Here is an 18,357-nt window from a genome sequence, read left to right on the forward strand (position 1 = left end):
CTGAACAGGATGTCTAAGACCTGCACCTTAGAGATGCTAGGTGGGGGACAGGTGGTATGGATGCTTTGGGGTATATGTGTGGCTGGGTCAGGGGAGTAAAATTTCCAATGAACCTCTCAGCCAACAGTTTTGCTCTATCCACAGGTTTCATACATGTGGCACAATTATCTTCAAGTTCAGCGCAAATCTGGGCCCTCCCTTTGAGGTTACAGGTGTAACTAAAGAACACCTTATGGTTGTCCTTAGTCAAGGCAGTTAAATTGGATTTGTGGTTAGCTTTGGATGACTTCACAAGAAGTCTTATTTGCTTAAGTTGAGAATGGAGTGTTTCCACTTCTGAAACTGCTCCTTCTTATTTTTAGACAGCAAATTCTTCCTCTTACTCTATAGCCTGTTAATGGCAGATGTCCATTAGGCAGGTTTGTTTTTCTTTGAAGAGCTAGTTTTGGTCCTGACAGGTACAGCACAATCAATGCAGTTGTAAAGATGTTCTTATAACGCATTGGTGTATAACACAGCATAGGTGACTGTTCCATCAGTGGGGGGGCTAATGAAGCTATTTAGGCCGTCGCGTAGGAGGTTGCAATTGGCCTTGAAGTAGTTTTGTAGTCTGGTTGCTGCTATGGGGGGGAGGGGGGGTGTCAGGAGTTATAGTTACCTCTAACCAGAATGACTTGTGGTCAGATCTCACCAGGGAGGGCCATATATTTGGGGTACTGCAATGGTCCTCCATGTTGGTGAGTACCAGATCCAGGATGTTTGAGCCCCTTGTGGGGGTGTCAAACAGCTGATCACTGCAGTTGACGAAGTCCATGAACCTTTGGGCGAGTTGAATTAGAACACTTGTGTCACTTTCGTGTTGGTACAAGAATAAACAAGACTTCGTGGGTTCTGTTTAAGTTGTTTTATTCTATACAAACACATTACTGTAAAACTTATTTGACTATGACCAAGTAACTTATATACAAACCAACTGCTGTGATCATACATGCTTACACACTGGCTGCTTCTTCAAAATGGCACTAGGGGTTGCACGTGTCTGGAATTTATACGTGCACGCACAACTCTGCATGCTTCTTAAAGACATAGCACACGTGCCGTGCACACACACACGCTACATCCACATCCTCCCTCTGAGAAATAGATCATGCAATTTGTCAAGAGATATTTAGCATCCAGAAATCACAAATAATCTAGACACTTGCATTATACAATACTAAGTACACATGTATATACAATCAAGTCCACATTGCTGTGTATTTTGCACTAGGCTTAGAAACTCATCCATATTGTGTGACAAACTTAAGAATCATTTTTAGCAACTGGAACAGTCTCTGCAAAAAGGTTGACCTGTGGAATGTTCAAATTACTCTCTGGAACAGAATCAGACTTCTGAACACATACTGGTCTGGAAACAATGTCTGACTTGGTCTTTGATTTAGAGTCTGCATCACAGATTCAATGTGGTGATTGCAATAGTGATGCTTCTGGTACAGGAAGATGTCTGCAATTCCTCCTATACTGTACACCCACAGAGCTTACCCAAGAAGATTTTGGCTCAACACAGATGCCTGTTATCTGTCTTATTCGATCAAAACCTTTCATTGTCTGGATTTGTACAGTCTCTCCTTCCCTCAACGAACAAAGTAATCTGCTCTGTCATAACTAGATTTCTGGATATTATGCTTCTTCAGCAATTGAGCCTTGATGGTTTTATCATTCTTAGAGTTAGGTTTCAACAAACTTGATGAAATAGGTAGCATAGTTCTAGTCTGTCTGGAAAATGGTCTTTGAGCAGGTGAACCAAGAATATCACGAGGTATGTTTCTGAGATTAAGTAAATTCAAGAATACATTGGTATTGTCACGCTTTGACTTTTCAAGTAATTGCTTTGCACTCTGTACTGCATGTTCACCTAGACCATTGGATTGAGCTTTTGTGAAATTTGATCAGTCATAGTGTGATCTCTCAACTCAAAGTCTAGTGGTAGAAAAATTACACACTAACATTACATCAAAGTCAAAATTTTCAGCATCAAGCTGTTCTGTTGTACTTCTATGTGATCTGGATTAAATATCAACCAAAATAAGCCATTTACCTTTTAGTGTAGACCATTTTGAAATTGTACTTTTGCAATCTGAGCATCATTATTTGTAATCTTGCCAGAGCATAATGCATAGGTTTCTTTAGAACAGTAACTAGAGGCTGATGATCAGTTTCAATTTGAATAGCTTGACCATAAATATAATCGTGAAACTTGGAACATGCAAAAACTATTGCTAGAAGTTCATTCTCAGTTTGACCATAATGCATCTCAGTTTGAGTAAGTGTTTTAGATGCACAGGCTACTGGTCTGCCCTCTTGTAGAATAACTGCACCAAGACCAAAATTAGAAGCATCACAGGATAGGACAACTGCTTTACTCACATCACAGTACCTTAACTTGGGGGGGGGGGGGGGTTGCAATTTTCTGCTCAAGGTCATCAAATGCCTTCTGATGATGATGTAACCATGACTATACATTTTTTCGTGCTGGCTCTCTTAAAGGTGCTGTCAACTCACTGAAATCTGGTACAGACTCGCCCAAATAGTTGACCATGCCCAGAAAACGCTGTAAACTCTGCACATTATCTGGTGCTGACATCTCTATAATAGCCGATTGTTTGGTTGGGACAGGTTTTAAGCCTGTACTTGTAAACAAATGTCCTACGTAGATTACTTCTGAAAGTCTGAATTTGCACTTCAGAGGATTGAGCTTCAAATTTATTTCATGTGCTGTATCTAGAACTTTGAGGTTTCTGTCATGCTCTGCTTTGCCATTGTCTCCAACCAGTAGAGTGTCTACTATTGTGGCAGAAGGATAACCGGAAAAAAAAATTGTTCCACTGCACACTGAAAAACTTCACTTGCAGAATTTATTCCAAATGGCATTCTTAGAAATCTGTATCTGCCAAACGGGGTACTAAAAGTAGTCAAAAAATGAGGATTTGTGATCAAGCATCACTTGCCAAAATGAACTCTTTGCATCCAAAACAGAAAATACAGTGGCATTTGGTATTAGAGCTGCAACTTCCTCAAATGAGCACATTGGATGATATGGCCTCTGTAATGCCTTGTTCAAATCTCTAGCATCAATGCATATTCGGATTTCATCTGAGCCTTTCTTGTGAGTGGCTACCATGAATGATACCCATTCAGTTGGTTCTGTGACTGGGCAAATCACACCTTGCTGCACCATATTATCCAACTAAGCTTTGACTTTATCTTGCATAGCTACTGGAACTCTTCTTGGTGGTCTAACCACTGGTGTGACCTTTAGGTCTAATTTCATAAAATACATAACTGGAAGACTGCCCAACTTGTCGTCGAAAACATCAGCATACTCTAAGAAAATGGCTTCTGCAAAACCTGAAAATGGCACTAGGGATTGCACTTGTCGGGAATTTATATGTGCACACACAGCTTCGCATGCTTCTTAAAGACATAGTGCACACATGCTACACATTGATATATAACATACAATTTACCCATTTAATGAGCGGGTACTTAATGTCACCCAAAAACAGGGTGTTTGGTTGTATCTTGAGGGACTCAAGTAGATCCCAGTAGGCTGACTGGATGTCCTGTTTCAAGGAATGGGTCCTATAGCTGACAATGACTTGAAGAGGGGTCTTACCGACAGTCCGTTGCACCTGCAGTAATTCAAGGAAATCATGCTGTTTAACCAATCTAGAGATGTATTTATCTTTAATATATTGATACACCACCTCCTTTAGTTCTCACACCTTCAGTTTGTGGCCTGAATGTGTGGAAGGAAATGTAATCCACTATGGCTGAGGTGCTCTCCAAAGCCTTAAACCAGGTCTCAGTGACTGCACAAATGTCAGCATCTTCCAAGTTAAGGACTGCTTCCAGTTGGTGCAGTTTGATGTTTAGACTCCTAGCATTTAGCAGCATAACCTTGAGGCTGTTTTTGAAGGTATGTTTACATCAGGAAGTTTATTCTTATAGCAGTGCCTAAAAAAAGGCACTACAGGGGTGGCAAGAGCCCTGGCCAGTAATCGAAATCTCAGGGGTGACAGATGAAGACCATCTCTGGCAAAACGATGAGGTCTATCGACCATATCATCTCAGGCTGACAGACACTAATCCCCTTAGAATGACACCAGAATCTAAGCCAATTCTTGAAGTCAATCATTTTTTGTTTGTATTGTGGCATCATCCTAGGCAAAGGTAAAATGCTGCTTAAGGCTAGGGACATACCTGCCTGAGCCGCAGAGAGCGCAGTCATGTCTCTCTTCATATAGTCTAGTGAGGTACTACTCAAGTCGTTCACACAAACATGGACTACGACAGAGTCATAACAGTACCTGCTGTTGAGAGACTTGAGTGCATGTGCGATGTGGTGGATCCTGGCACCTGACAGACAGCTGACTGTGACCTTCTCCTTATCCAGCCTGGTGAGAGGGACATCTATGAGTCTCAAAATGGAGTCACCTATGACTAAGATGTTTGATTTTGTCACTTGCCTTAGGTGCTTTGACTACTGAGACACTAGTATGCAAGATGTGTCTACTATGTTTTGTAGTGGGTGCATTATGTGATGCGTGCTTGGGTTTGGGAGATCTCTGATGTTTGGGTAAGCTTCTGGTGAGGAACTCCGCATATGTAAGTTTATGTGTTATAGGTCTGGTTGGTGCAGGAGGGGAGGTGTGCATGCTGATGATCTGCTTAGTGTCAGTTGTACTGACGAGAAGGCCTGGATTCTAAGTTCTTAACATAGATGCATCTCAACAGTATTCACTGTGGCGCGACAGTGTGCAATGGTGCCCTTTGTGCAAGCAAGCGCTGACCTGCACAAGCTTGGGGCTTACATACTAAGAGCAACCTCTTAAAACAGCAATTAGCCACTAAAAATCTCAAAATCTGAGGCCTGCACCAGCAGTCCCCAATCAGACTGGTCCTTAACTGCACTCTCCTGCTATGAGGGTGCAGAGGGGGGCCTTCAACAAGGAACGCTTGGTTTGTGCTCAGTTCAAACAAATAGGGCTAGATTCAGCAAGTCTGAATCTAGTCTATGTTACAGCAGACAGAGAACAATAAATTCACAAATAAAGTTTAGTAATCAAGTAATTAGCCATGTTGTAAAGTACAAGCAAATCAGCTGAAGTCTTGAACTAGGCAGCCGATTAGAGAGTACAGCAGGGTACAACAAATCAGCAAACAATACAATAAACTAGCTGACACAAGTTAAATATAAAACAGTTACAAAGAACTGCAAAAAAGCAACAGTGCAGTCCACTTATTGTGGAAGCAAAAGCCTCGCGTTTCTTGGTGATGACAGTAGAGCTATGGCTAATCGCCAAACACAGTAGAGCTATGTTAAAACAAGCACCGACCCATGCAAACTCTGAGCTTATTTACCAACTAAGAGCAACCTGTTAAACTGCGATTAACCACTAAAAAGCTCAAAAACTGAGCATTGCACCAGCAATCTCCAATCAGATTAATCCTTAACTGTACTCTCCTGCTACAAGGGCGCAGAGGGGGCCCTCTCAAACAAGGAAATCTTGGTGTGTGCTCAGTTCAAACTAACAGGACTAGTGCAGCCTACCACAACTCTAGGGCAAAACTCCAAAAAAAAAAAAAAAAAACTTTGGGTTGTGCTATTTTTAAAGGGGCTAACCTGGATGACTGTCATTTGATTATTCAGACCTCAGTGAAATGTATGAAATCCCCTGGTAATCATTTTCCTTCTAATTTTTAATGCAAACAAAGCTTTGCCAAATCTTCTAAAATGTCAGGTGTCTCATAACAAGAGTCCTAATCCCAACATCTAAAGCACCTACCCTCTAAGCTTACAATTCTGTTAGCCCTACTTCCTCTGGTGATGCAACATAAAAAATCAAATACGCATACATTACTTCTGTATGTGCACATGAAAACCTATACATATATATGTATTACAAACATGCACAGGAGTAACAAAAACTATACCAAGGGTCTCAAACTCAAATGACCATGGGGGCTGTATGAGGAGGACTAGCATACTAAACTGAGGGCCAGTCTCCTGAATAAAAGAAAGGAGGAAGGCAGTGTAGTGAGCTTCTCTCATCTACAATTATACTGCCTTGAGAGCTGCTTCAAGCTTGATGGCGCCAAGTTTAAAATTTTAATATATACACTATATATACATACCCATATATATTTGTGTGTGTGTGTGTGTGTGTGTGTGTGTGTGTGTGTGTGTGTGTATGTGTATGTATGTATGTATAGGTCTACTTCAAAACAATGAAAGACCACATTACCAAAGACATCACCAGTGAGACAACATCACCGAAACTTGACTTTCACAAACCACCAGAATGCCAAAGGATTTCACAGAGCAAGTAACCAGGTGGCCAAGGGGAAATTTGCCCTTTTCTGCACTGTAGTGCAACCCCAAATTTGATATATTTAGTTAGGGGGGATGTGGGGGGCACAGCATCCAAGCTGGGTGGGTTTGAGGTAGTGCAATGTGTTTCGTTGTTAGATAGAGGCCAACCAGACACTTACCTGTGAAATTCTTTGGTATTCTGGTCGTTCTTGAAAGTCAGGTTTCGATGTCATCTAGGTGATTTAATTTTCAGTAATGTGGTCTTTCGTTGTTTTGAAGCAGACCCATACACACATTATATATATATATATATATATATAGATATATATATAGACACACACACACACACACACACACACACACACACACACACACACACGATGTACATTTGGTTACTGGTTCACATTACTGTGAACAAATCTTTTTGGTTAAAATCGGTGATGGTACAATTGATCAAACTTGCTGTTAAGTCAACAATAGCATAACACTGAGAAATTTCACTTTCGCCATGGTAGTGTAATCATGAGGTTAGTATATACAAGTTACAAAACATCCATGTTAGGTGGGGTGGGGAGCCTGTTCTTTTGAACAATCTTCCTATTCATGTTAAACATAGCCCCTCCCTACCCCTGTTCAAATGGAATTTGGATCAATGGATAGGAAATTGCAAATTCACACCTGGGTAGTGCCCATGTCCCTTATGGACAAGGTAATCTGTAAAACACTCAAGGCATATGCACAAACCTATGCCATCTTCTTGCCCCTTGGGGCCACATACTGGGTAAATTCGGGTTATAGTGACTAGGTTTGTAAGGGCTCTTAAGCCATTAGCCTAGTAATCACCTAAGAACATATGAGGGCAAACCCCTACAAGTATATTTGGTTTATGTGATGTTTATTAATTTATTTATAAGTGTGTGTTTTAGTCTACTGGTTGATCGCATACTTAAAAGAATTTTGGCATCATTCTTGGTGATGGTAGAACATTGCTCATGGCTTTATTAACACCTGTTCAGACACATAATCCAAGAGAGTCAACATGTGCCTTCACATAGTCCAAGGTGGTGTGTCAAGTCATTTACACTCACATGTACAATGACTGTATCACATACGTGCTTGTGGTGCAAAGACTTGAATGCACGCGTGATATGGTAAATTCTAGCACCTGACAGGCAACTGACCATGGCCCTCTCCTTGCAAGCCTGGTGAGTGGTGCATCAGTGTCTCTCTCTATGGAGTCACCTATGACTAACATACTGGATTGTCTTGAGGTTTGCCTTATGGTCTTTTGAATTTAATCAATGTGACTCTTAGAAGTGTGTTTCATGGAGAGTATGTGTAGATTGCTGAGGGTACTTTTTTCTAATGTTACACTCAATAGGTTACTTTTAAGAGTCTCAGCATATGTATATGTGTTTGCATGGAGTTGTGTGGGATTGGTTTAGTGGTACTGTGTGATACTAACAAACAATCTGCTGGTTATTTGTAGTGGCTACGTGCGAAAGCTTTGCCTCCAGTAAGATTAAATAACACTGCTCCACGTTCTTCCTTTTAAATGAAGTGTGTGTGTTCAGTGCGCTTACCTGGTTAACAAATATAACTTTTTTGCATGAAGTGAAACTGTGCTGAAGTGTACAAATGAAAGTATATCCACACTTACCATAATATGTACATATGCACACACTTGTGTATACATGCACATATAAATGAAACACGCATATTTTGAAAAAAATAAGAAAAATATTGCATTATTTTTTATAACTTAATCAGTGCTGCTGCTCAGTTGAGTCTTAAAAGTCCTTATACACTTAGTGTCTGTGGCACAAACACAGAAAAGTGAGACTTTCTGACAGAAACTAACTGCTTAAGACACCTCTTCTTCACCAATATAGACTGAAAGGGGAAGTCTGTGTTATAGTGTTCCCCTTAGCTTAGATTATTCCATTTTTATTTCAGTATTTCTGAAGATACACACATACAGGGCATTAAGTACAGAAAGGAAGGATCCAGGACTGCAACCACATTTGCTCCTGTGGATATCTTGATGGCATGCTTGGGATACAAGCAAATGTTCAGTTTACTCTCAACTCCTAAAGGGGAAGGTAGAAATTATTCAAATGTTCTAACCTCTGCAAAGAATCCTTTAATTGGCTATGTTGGTTGATTAAGACATGTGTCCTTACTCTGCATCACTATAATGAATGAAATCTTAGATTTTTAAACTTACCAATTGAAAAAGCATTACTCATGTTGTCTTCTCTGGCAATTTTGCACTGCTCCAATAGTAAAGCTCCTACAGGCTACCAGAAAAGTGAGAAATAAAGTCATAATTAGTCAGAAGCCATAGTATTCAAATGTAGCTTCAGTGAAAGAAGGCTAGGAAATGTTCTAAATAAGTTATTCTTTCAAATAAAACATTTTCTTACTTTATAATTTTTCATTTGCAAATTTTGTCATTTGCTGTGAGATGTTATTTTGTACAATAAAGAAACTTAAGATGTGTATTTAAACCACTGTTTAACAGAACTACAATTCTGATAGGCAGCCCTTTAAATTTATAAAATCTTGGTATGATCCTGAACAACAGCGACACAAGGTGTCAGTCGTAGTTAAATCATCCCATTACCATCTACACAGAATAACACACAAATTAAGCATCTTATTTCATCAGAGGATCTTACGGTTATAATTCATATCTTGAACATTTTCATGACTGGATTTTGTAATCCACTCAGATTAATGACAAAAACATTGTTCAGGCTTCAGCTGGTGCAGAACCTTGTAGTATTACTTGAATGGAGCATGTCTTCATTTTACACCAATCATAAGAAGTTTCCAATACTGCCTTATAAGGCAACGGTGTTAAGTTTTTTTCAGCCTTGCATGACGTATGCTTCTCATCATTTAAAGGAAATGCTGGACCCTCCACAACGTTAAAGACCCATTGCTAAGACTCTCTTGGGCTGCTAACAGTTCTAAGGGTGTTGCTAGAATCCTCATGTCTGCATTATTTTGCATATCATATGCCATGCCTTTGAAATCTGATACAAAGTGGACATCAGAGCCCTTGTTGCCAAGCTGCAAGACGGGTGCCCCTAAAAGCTACTCATCTGACCTGGTATACTCTATTTCAGGTTAACTATTTCATGGATTTTTACATCACAAATCCACTTATTTTAGTTTGGCTCATTTGTCCAGCAACAGCCATTTGTTTTTGCTTGCACATTTATATTGCTAGGATTCATAGTTGGTGCTCAGTTTCATGAAGATTAGTAAATTTGAATTTATTACTTGATCCAAGTTCATCAGAGATGAGACAAAAAAAGAAGTTATGTACTCACCATAACATTCCATCTGAGTAGTTATACTTCATTTTTCTGCAACCTGTGGGTATTCGGATCCATATCGGATCAGAGTCTGCAACTTTTTTCTAGCATCTGCTCCAAGCTCCGACCTCCTCCCCCTACCCATATAATGCACTACCATCTCCTAATTTCCCTCAGATCGAGTTTGCTGCAACTAAATACATTAGCAACTCAGTCCAATGAACCAAACCTGTATATGGACATGACAAGGTCCGGGGGACGGGAGGGAGGGAAGGTTGCAGAAAAATGAAGTATAACTACTCAGATGGAACATGATCGTGAGTACATAACTTCTTTATCTGAAGTATTTAACTTCATTTTATCAGGTCTAATTTATAATGGGAAATGAAGGTGTGCGAATTGGCCCAGGTTGCTGCTGCACAAATGTCATCCAAAGGAACCCTAGACCAAAAGGCAGCAGAAGTCGCCATGGACCTGGTACAGTGAGCTTTAACAATACCAGGAGGAGATTAACCTTTTGCTTTGTAGACATGCGAAATGCAAACAAACAGTTATCCATCTAGCCAAAGAAACCTTAGAAATAGCTTTTCCCAAAAAGGATTTGGAAAAGGAAATGAACAACTGGTCAGACTTGCGGAATGATTTTGTTCTATGAAGATAGAAGCGAAGTTGTCTATGAACATCTAACAAATGAAGTTTGTATTCACCCTTGTTTTGGAAATTAGGAAAGAAAACAGGCAGATTAATGGACTGGTTTATGTTTGCTTCAGATGCCACTTTAGGTAAGAAGGAAGGATTAGTACGGAGAGAGACTCTATCCTTATGGAAGACCAAATAAGGAGGCACGGCAGACAGAGCTTGTAGCTCAGAAACCCTCCTAGCTGATGTAATGGCGACTAAGAAAGCTGTCTTCCAGGATAAAAATTTAAAATCCACCAATGCTGCAGGTTCGAATGGGGGAGCCACCAAAGCCTGTAGGACAAAGGTAAGGTCCCAAGGGGGCACTGAATCCTTGACAGAAGGGCGCAAAAGAAAAGTGCCTTTAAGAAAAGCCTTACACAGCCTAGAAGAGGCTAAGGCGATGTCGTCTTCACAAACATGAACATTAGAAATGGCTGCCAATTGTACTTTCACTGTAGAGGAGCTAGCTCCTTGCTGAAAAATACCAGACAAGAAATCCAACAACGCTGGAACAGGGGCTGTAAAGGGATCTAGATTTCTCTGCAAGGCCCAAATGGAAAAACGGTTCCATTTACTGCAATAAAGTTTCCTAGTGGAATCTTTAAGAGAAGCCACCAGTATGGATTTTACAGGGGATGAAAGACTGGGAGTCCTGGCAATCAACAGAACTGGAGCAACCAAGCTATCAGCTTGAGGCTGCCCAGGTCAGGCGGGCGAACATCCGAAGGATGGGAGATTAGATCGGGCAGGGATCCAGATCCCACGAAGGAGCTAAGAGATGAGACCCAAAGGAATGGGAACCAAACCTGGCGAGGCCAGAACGGGACAATGAGGATGACTTTGCACCGCAGTCGGCAAGCTTTCTGAAGAAACTTCGGAACAAGTGGCAATGGTGGGTAAGCATACAGAAGCCCGGGGGGCCAAGCATGGACTAGAGCGTCTCTGGGGGCATCCCCTGGTGAGGGAATCAGAGCAAAGAACTCGCTGCACTTCGCGTTGGAAGGAGATGCGAAGAGATCGCAGCAAGGCTGACCCCATACAAGGAATATCTCCTCCACTACTGACGGTTTCAGAGACCACTCGTACGGCATCAGAATAGCCCGACTCAATCTGTCCACTAAAATGTTGGAGCGCCCCAGGATGTGCATTGCTATCAGAAACTGACTGGTGGAAATTGCCCACTCCCACACTCTCATGGCCTCGTGACACAGGGGATAGGATCTGGTTCCCCCTGCTTGTTGATATACCAGACAACCGACATGTCTGACTGAATTGCAATCAATCCGAGAGGGAGGACAGTGTGAAAGGCTTCCAACACTAAAAACACTGCCCTCATCTCTAGAACATTTATATGCAACTTGGTCTCTGTCTGGGACCATGTGCCTTGGACGGTCCTTCCTGAACAGTGTCCCCCCCCACCCGAGTTGGGAGGCATCCGTCGTCACTGTGGCTTGGACTGGAGATGACGCGAAGAGGCGTCTTCTATAACCTCTGGTGAATTTAACCACCAAAGAAGGGATGTCCTGCAGACGTGACTGATCCTGATCGGAAATTCCATGGGCAGGTCTAGCCAAGACCATTGAACAGCTAGAGTCCATTGAAGAATCTGTATATGAAGACGCGCACAAGGGAGAATAGATATAGAGGCAGCCATGGAGCCCAGTGCCCGGAAAACCTCGCTCGCCTTTGGAGACTTGAAGTTCACTATTTGAGCTATGTGACACCTGAGGTGTAAGATCCTGTCTGGAGTTAAAAATACTTTCATTTGCAAAATGTCTAGCCATGCCCCAAGGAAGTCTAAAACTTTTACTGGTTGCAGCTGGGATTTTTGAACACTGACTGTAATCCCCAATAGATCTGCCAACTGAATAAAGTAGTCTCAGGCCAGACAAAGCAGATGCTTGTTGGGCACATTGAAGAGCCATTCGTCCAGGAAAGGAAATACCTGAATAACCTGAAGCCTCATTTGAGCTGCTACAACTGCCATTACCTTGGTGAACATCCTGGGGTCTGTGGTGAGACCGAAGGGTAGGGCTCTGAACTGAAAGTGACTGGCTCCCAGCCGGAAGCGCAGAAACCTCCTGGAGCTTCTGTGGATCTTGATGTGGTAGTAAGCATCCTGGAGATCTAACGAGCACATCCAGTCGCACTCTCGGAGATAAAGTAGAATGAACTGTAGGGTGACCATCCGGAACTCCCGTTTGGCGACAGACACGTTCAAAGTTGACAGGTCTAGAATGGGTCTGAGGTCCCCCGTCTTGTTTGGCACTAAAAAGAACCTTGAGTAAATGCCTGATCCAGACTGGTCTGGGGGGACCTGTTCGATGGCTCGTTTGAGAAGCAGCTTTGAAACCTCTAGAGCTGCGGCCGGTCTGTGAGTGGGTGGAACATCCAGGAGGTGTTTTGGAACATTTGGAGGGGCAACAAATGGGATAGTGTAACCTCTGGATATAATCTAACACCCAGCGATCTGTTGTTATGGACTCCCATGCCGCTGGGTGTAAGGACAACCCCCCCCCCCGACAGCCTCCAGAGTAAAACAGCTGCGTAACCCCTCAGGGCTGCTGAGCGGGTCTGTCAGAAAAAGGTTCCCTAGACCCAAAATTCCTGGGACCCCCTCTACCTCTGGGTTTGTGTCAATCCTGTCCCTCTCTGCCTTGGGGGGAATAGTTGTCCTGAGAATCCCGGGAAAACTGAGATTTTCGGAACCACATCTTCTTTTGCCCTCTGATTCCTCGAGAAGGACCACTGAGGATTAGAGAAGCAGATCCAGACGGCAGACAAAGTCTTCCAGTCTTTTTCGCTCTGGACAAGTGTGTCACGTACTGTCTTCTCGAAAAGGGAAGAACCGTCGTAGGGAGCATTAATAAATGATGCCTTGAAAGGGTCCGCGACCTCAAACAACCTGAGCCAGGTGTGATGCCTCATGGCTATGCCTTTCCCGGCCACCCTAGCTGCTCCTTCCATGGCATGGGAAAGGAGCCTCATAGATGTGTTCGATACGGACTTCAGAGTCGACATTTTCTGAGAGAGCAGCTGTTTGTCCTGCGGCGATAAGGACTGTGGGGGCGACTCAGCGAATTCCGATACAAGGTCTCGCTGAAGCCGGATCACATGTGCCAAATAGTTCAGTGCACGGATTAAAAAGGTCGCTGAGGAATAAATGCGCTTCTCAAACCTATCCACCGACCTGGACTCCTTGTCTGGAAGGTGGACTGAGGAACTCTCCTGCGCTAGTTCCTTCTTGGTGGCCGCTGCGACCAATATAGCATCAACTGGGGCTCCTTTTGACCAAGGTTGTCTGTCAGTAGGAGGAGATAAAATCTTGTCTGGGCGTTTGGTGATGGGCTCTATGGTGTCAGGCTACTTCCATGCCCGCGTGGTGATGAGGTCCACCAAGGGGTCTGCTGGTGGAGACACCCAGGAAGTAGATGGGCCCATGCCAAAGGCCTCCAGGAACACTGACTCATCCACAGAAGGTTTTGGGGCTGACCAACCTCCCCTCTGGCGGAGGATCTCCAAAGGAGACGTCGTAGGGAGGTGACTTGGGGGAACCTTCTCCTTCCTCTAAGTCAGTGTCTGTAGTGAGGGACTCAGGGGAGTCCAAGTGTCTCCTTTTGCACTTGCGCTTATGGTGGCCCTCTTCAGTGGGACTCTCTGAAGAGGACTCATGAGCCGCAAGGGGTTTCTCAGGGGGAATAACCTGGAGCTCCTCTGGCATGGGCTGTCCTCAAGACAGGATGAAGGGAGTCGTCGCCAAATCCAGAGGGGTCTGGGTGGAATCTGAGGGGATGGGCTGGGATCTCAATCCCTTGGGGAGAACCCTCTCCACCAATTCGAAGGCCGAAGGAGAGCGTACCTCCTTGGCACCCAGCAAGGAGGAAGCCCTGCCTGGATCCGAAGCAGGGAACAGAGGTGAAGTAAGGGTAGCCTGAGGTCCGAGGAAACTGGTCGGATCCGAAAGAGGCGGAGCCGAAAAATCCATTCCCTCGGCTCAGACTCCCTATCCGCGGCTCTGAGAGTCACTCAGCTCAGAGGAGCTCAAGGTAACAGCCGGAGTCGAGGTTGGGGGAACTGTCGGCGCCGAGCTACCAGCTCCAAAAAATCTCAGATCCAAGAACCCTGAAGCCGACGTATGGATCAGGGAAGGAGAGATGGGACGGAAAAAAGGCATGGAGGTCCCCCCTTTGGAGGGAGAGGGGCCTGACAAGACTCCCATATGTATTTGGGTCTGAATGAATCTCTGCATCATCCTGTCCATGTCTAAGTCTGATGAGCTCAGAGTCGATCGCAAAGAAGCCACTGACTCGGATCTGGTTGGTCTGCGCTGTAAGGGCAAGGAAGGCCTCAGATCTGAAGGTTCCAGCGGCTCTGGTGAAAAACGAGACCGGAGCCATGGAGAAACTGGCCTCATGGACTTAGTAGGGGGACGAAGGAAGAGCTCCCTGTCCGGGGATCTCTTGCGAGGTCCATCCCTTTTCTTGTCCCTGTCCTCCTTGCGCCTTTCTTTGTCCTTGTCTGCTACACTCACTGTAGTTTTTTCCTTGTCTGAACCAGCACCAGAAGAAACGGAAGTTTGAGTCCCTGTCTGGGTGGGAGGTTGGGTGGGAGTAATGGGTACTGAGGGCGTGGCAGACTCCAGCATAGATGCAGGGAGAAGGCCTTTGGCTACCAATTTGGCCTTCCGATCCCTGAGGGCTCTAGGGTTGAACCCAGTGCAGAGTGCACATTGAGTCGACAGTGGGACACTCCCAAACAAATTACACACACACTGTGACCATCAGCCAGTGAGAGCTTATGGCCACACTCTGTGCAATTTTTAAACACTGATTTTGGCTGATCAGCCATGGTCCTGCACCAAACACCACTCCCTACAAAGATCACCACACACAAACACATGTAGGGGAAGGGCAGGCCTAACAACTACTCTCCAGAGTTTTATAACAAAAACTTTTTTTTTTTAACTAACCGACGAACAAGCGATATACTAGTGGGGGAGGAAGGGAAACAACTAAACACAGACACACTAAAGACACAGAATTTTTAAACTTACTATCCCTGAGCTCAGAGCGAAGGAGATCACGATGCTCACTATGGCGCGGCAAACGAGATCTGAGGGAAGGTATGAGATGGTAGTGCATTATGGGCAGGGGAGGAGCTCGGAGCTTGGAGCAGATGCTAGAAAAAAAGTTGCCGGCTCGGATCTGATATGGATCCGAATACCCACAGGTTGCAGATAAAATGAAGTTAACTACTTCAGATCATCTTGATATGCATCAATGGACCAGCCTTCAGAATGAAGGACCTTTGTTGAGCTAGTCAGTAGCACAGAAATAAGTAAAAAACTAGGCATTTGCAATGTGTCTTTTTTTTTTTTTTTAAAGATTAAAATGTAGTAGTTTGAGAGCATCCGTTTCAGAGTTCATATAAAATTATATTATGAAACTCGGAAAGTTGAAAGAAATTATTCTAAGGAAAATTACAAAGTACTTGTTTTATATCTGGATTTTAAGAAACTGAAGGTTTACCTGCATACAATACAGTAGAGGTCTCCTTTTCTTGAAAAAGGATAATATTTAAACAGACACCAGAAAAATCTTGGAAATGAGCAAGGGCTTTATCCTTTTAACATCATATGCCACATTACTTCAGTACCCAATAATACTGCCAGAAAGTACAGTTGTGTACACTTACCATAAATGTAGATGTTAGAGTGTATTCATTGTTGCAGTCATCACACTTGGGTTATCTGCCTGCAGGTAGCCCTCAGTCAGCCCGAATACCAGAGTCTTAGTATTTCTGTGTCGGATGCTGTCGCTTCTTCCATGACGTCAGGTCGTCAGGAGTATAAAAAACAGGCAGCCGACAACATTACATCAGTTTTTCTTGCCCCAAATGTCAGGAGCCCCCAAATAGGGAGCTAGTATATGGTGGGGAAACAAGACCAGTAAAAAGTAAATACCAGTACCATTAGGAGAGAGAAAACCAGGGGGGCTGGAGAGAGGGAAACAAGGACTGCAACAGTGAATACACTCTAACATCTATATTTATTAAGTGCACACAGCTGTACCCTGTTCTTCGTGTTTCACTGCTGCAGTCATCACACTTGGGTTGATTCCCAAAGCTGAGGAAGGGTGGAGGCAGTCAAGAAGAGTTACGGCTGGCTAGTAGGCCTTGCAAGACTGCTGTAGGAAATCCTGCCCTGGATTTGGAAAAGATAGGCAAGTGGTAATGCTTGGTGAAGGTGTACAGAACTCCAGGTTGCAGCTTCCAGAATGTCCCTAGTAGGGACTCCCCTGAGAAATGCTGTAGAGGTAGAAGTAGCCCTAGTGGAATGTTTTCTGACCCCCCCCCCCCCGAGGGGTTGGTTTTCCATGGTGCTTGTAGTAGAAATGGATGCAGTGTGCTATCCATTTGGAAATGGTTTGTTTTGAAATGGCCTTGCCCTCTGCACCTATTGCAAAGCTGACTAGCAGCTGGTCAGATTTTCTGAAAGGCTTAGTCCTATCAAGGTAGAACCTGAGCTGTCTCTGCATGTCCAAAGAGTGCAGGATCCTTTCCCCTTTATTCTGAGGGTTAGGGAAGAAGATTGGCAAATGGATGGATTTGTTTAGAGCCACACCAGACACCACCTTAGGCATAAAGGAAGGGTTTAGTCCTGAGGGAAACCCTGTTAGCATGGAAAATAATAAAGGGTTCCTCAGACACTTCTAGCTGAAGTGATGGCTAGAAGCAAGGCTGTTTTCCAAGAGAGGAATTTTAACTCTGCTGAAGCAGCAGGTACAAAAAGGGGAAGCGTGAGCTTTTCCAGTACAAAGTTCAGGTCCCAAGCTCGGGTGGGTACTTTCCTTGGGGGCCTTAAGTTGTTAGCCCCTCTTAGGAACTGTTTGATGAGAGGGTGAGAAAACAGAGGTGGCTCAGTATTGTAATGAGCCAAAATGGCAGAGGCATGAATTTTAATGGAGGAGAAGGATAGGCCTCTGTGGAGTAGCTCTGCTAGGTAATCCAGGATTAGAGGTAAGGAAGGCACAGCTGTCTCATTTCCTTTAGACTGAATCCAAGAACAATATATCTTTTCCACTTTTCAGCACAGGATTTCCTAGTACTGGGCCTTCTGGCTTCAAGGATGACATCCAGCACCTGTTTGCTTAGGGTTGCTGGTATAATACAGTCTGCAAGATTTAGGGTTTGCAATTGTGGAAACAAAATTTGTCCCTCCTGCTATGACAGCAGGGTAGGGGTCTGGTGTAGGTGCCAGAGTGGCACCGTTGTCAGACTGCGCAGTATTGGGTACCAGTGCTGGCATGGCCAGTCTGGGGCAATCACAACTGTCTTTGGCCTGTCTTGTTTTATCTTTAGTACTCTTGAGAGAAGGGGCAGAGGGGGAAAGGCATAGATTGAGAGGTTTTCCCATTGAAAGGATAGGGCATCCACCTTCCAGGCCCTGCTGTGAGGGCTCCTGGTGCAGAATTTACTTAACTGGTAGTTGTCGGAGGAGGCAAAGAGGTCCACGTCTGGGGTCCCCCACCTCTGGATCAGAAGGTTGAAGATGCTGGGCTCCAATTTCCACTCATGTGGGTCTAGGAGATTTCTGCTTAAGTTGTCTGCCAGTGAATTTCATTTGCCTGGCAGGAATTGAGCTTGTAGATGGAATTGGTTGGCCAAGGCCATGTTCCACAGGGCCATGGCTAACCTGCAGAGTGGGTAAGAATGTGTTCCCCCCTGCTTGTTGATGTACCACATAACTGTGGTGTTGTCTGTTTTTATCAGCAGTTGTCCTGGAAGGATTAGGTAACTGAAAGCTGTCAAAGCATTCTGTACAGCTTGCATCTCCTTTTGAATGATGTGCAGGAGAATTTGCCTTGGGCTCCAGTGGCCCTGAATACATCTGCCAGCCATGTGAGCCCCCCATGCACAGTCTGATGTGTCTGTGGTGAGGGTTTGGGTGGCATGGGGTGGAGTGAAATGCAGTCC

The 18,357-nt window shown here is 44.0% G+C and overlaps 1 protein-coding gene across 1 annotated transcript in view; it reads right to left on the reverse strand.

The window, feature by feature from the left end:
• PLEKHJ1 (pleckstrin homology domain containing J1) overlaps window positions 1–18,357 on the reverse strand; it is a 326,732-nt gene that overhangs the window by 113,692 nt on the left and 194,683 nt on the right. The window contains exon 3 of the mRNA XM_044090767.1: window positions 8,604–8,676. Coding sequence (XP_043946702.1) covers window positions 8,604–8,676 — 73 coding nt within the window. The remainder of the gene's footprint in view (window positions 1–8,603; window positions 8,677–18,357) is intronic.

This window comes from Protopterus annectens, chromosome 13.part0 (genome assembly GCF_019279795.1).
Source record: "Protopterus annectens isolate FY-2018-M chromosome 13.part0, PAN1.0, whole genome shotgun sequence".
NCBI classification, from domain to species: domain Eukaryota; kingdom Metazoa; phylum Chordata; order Ceratodontiformes; family Protopteridae; genus Protopterus; species Protopterus annectens.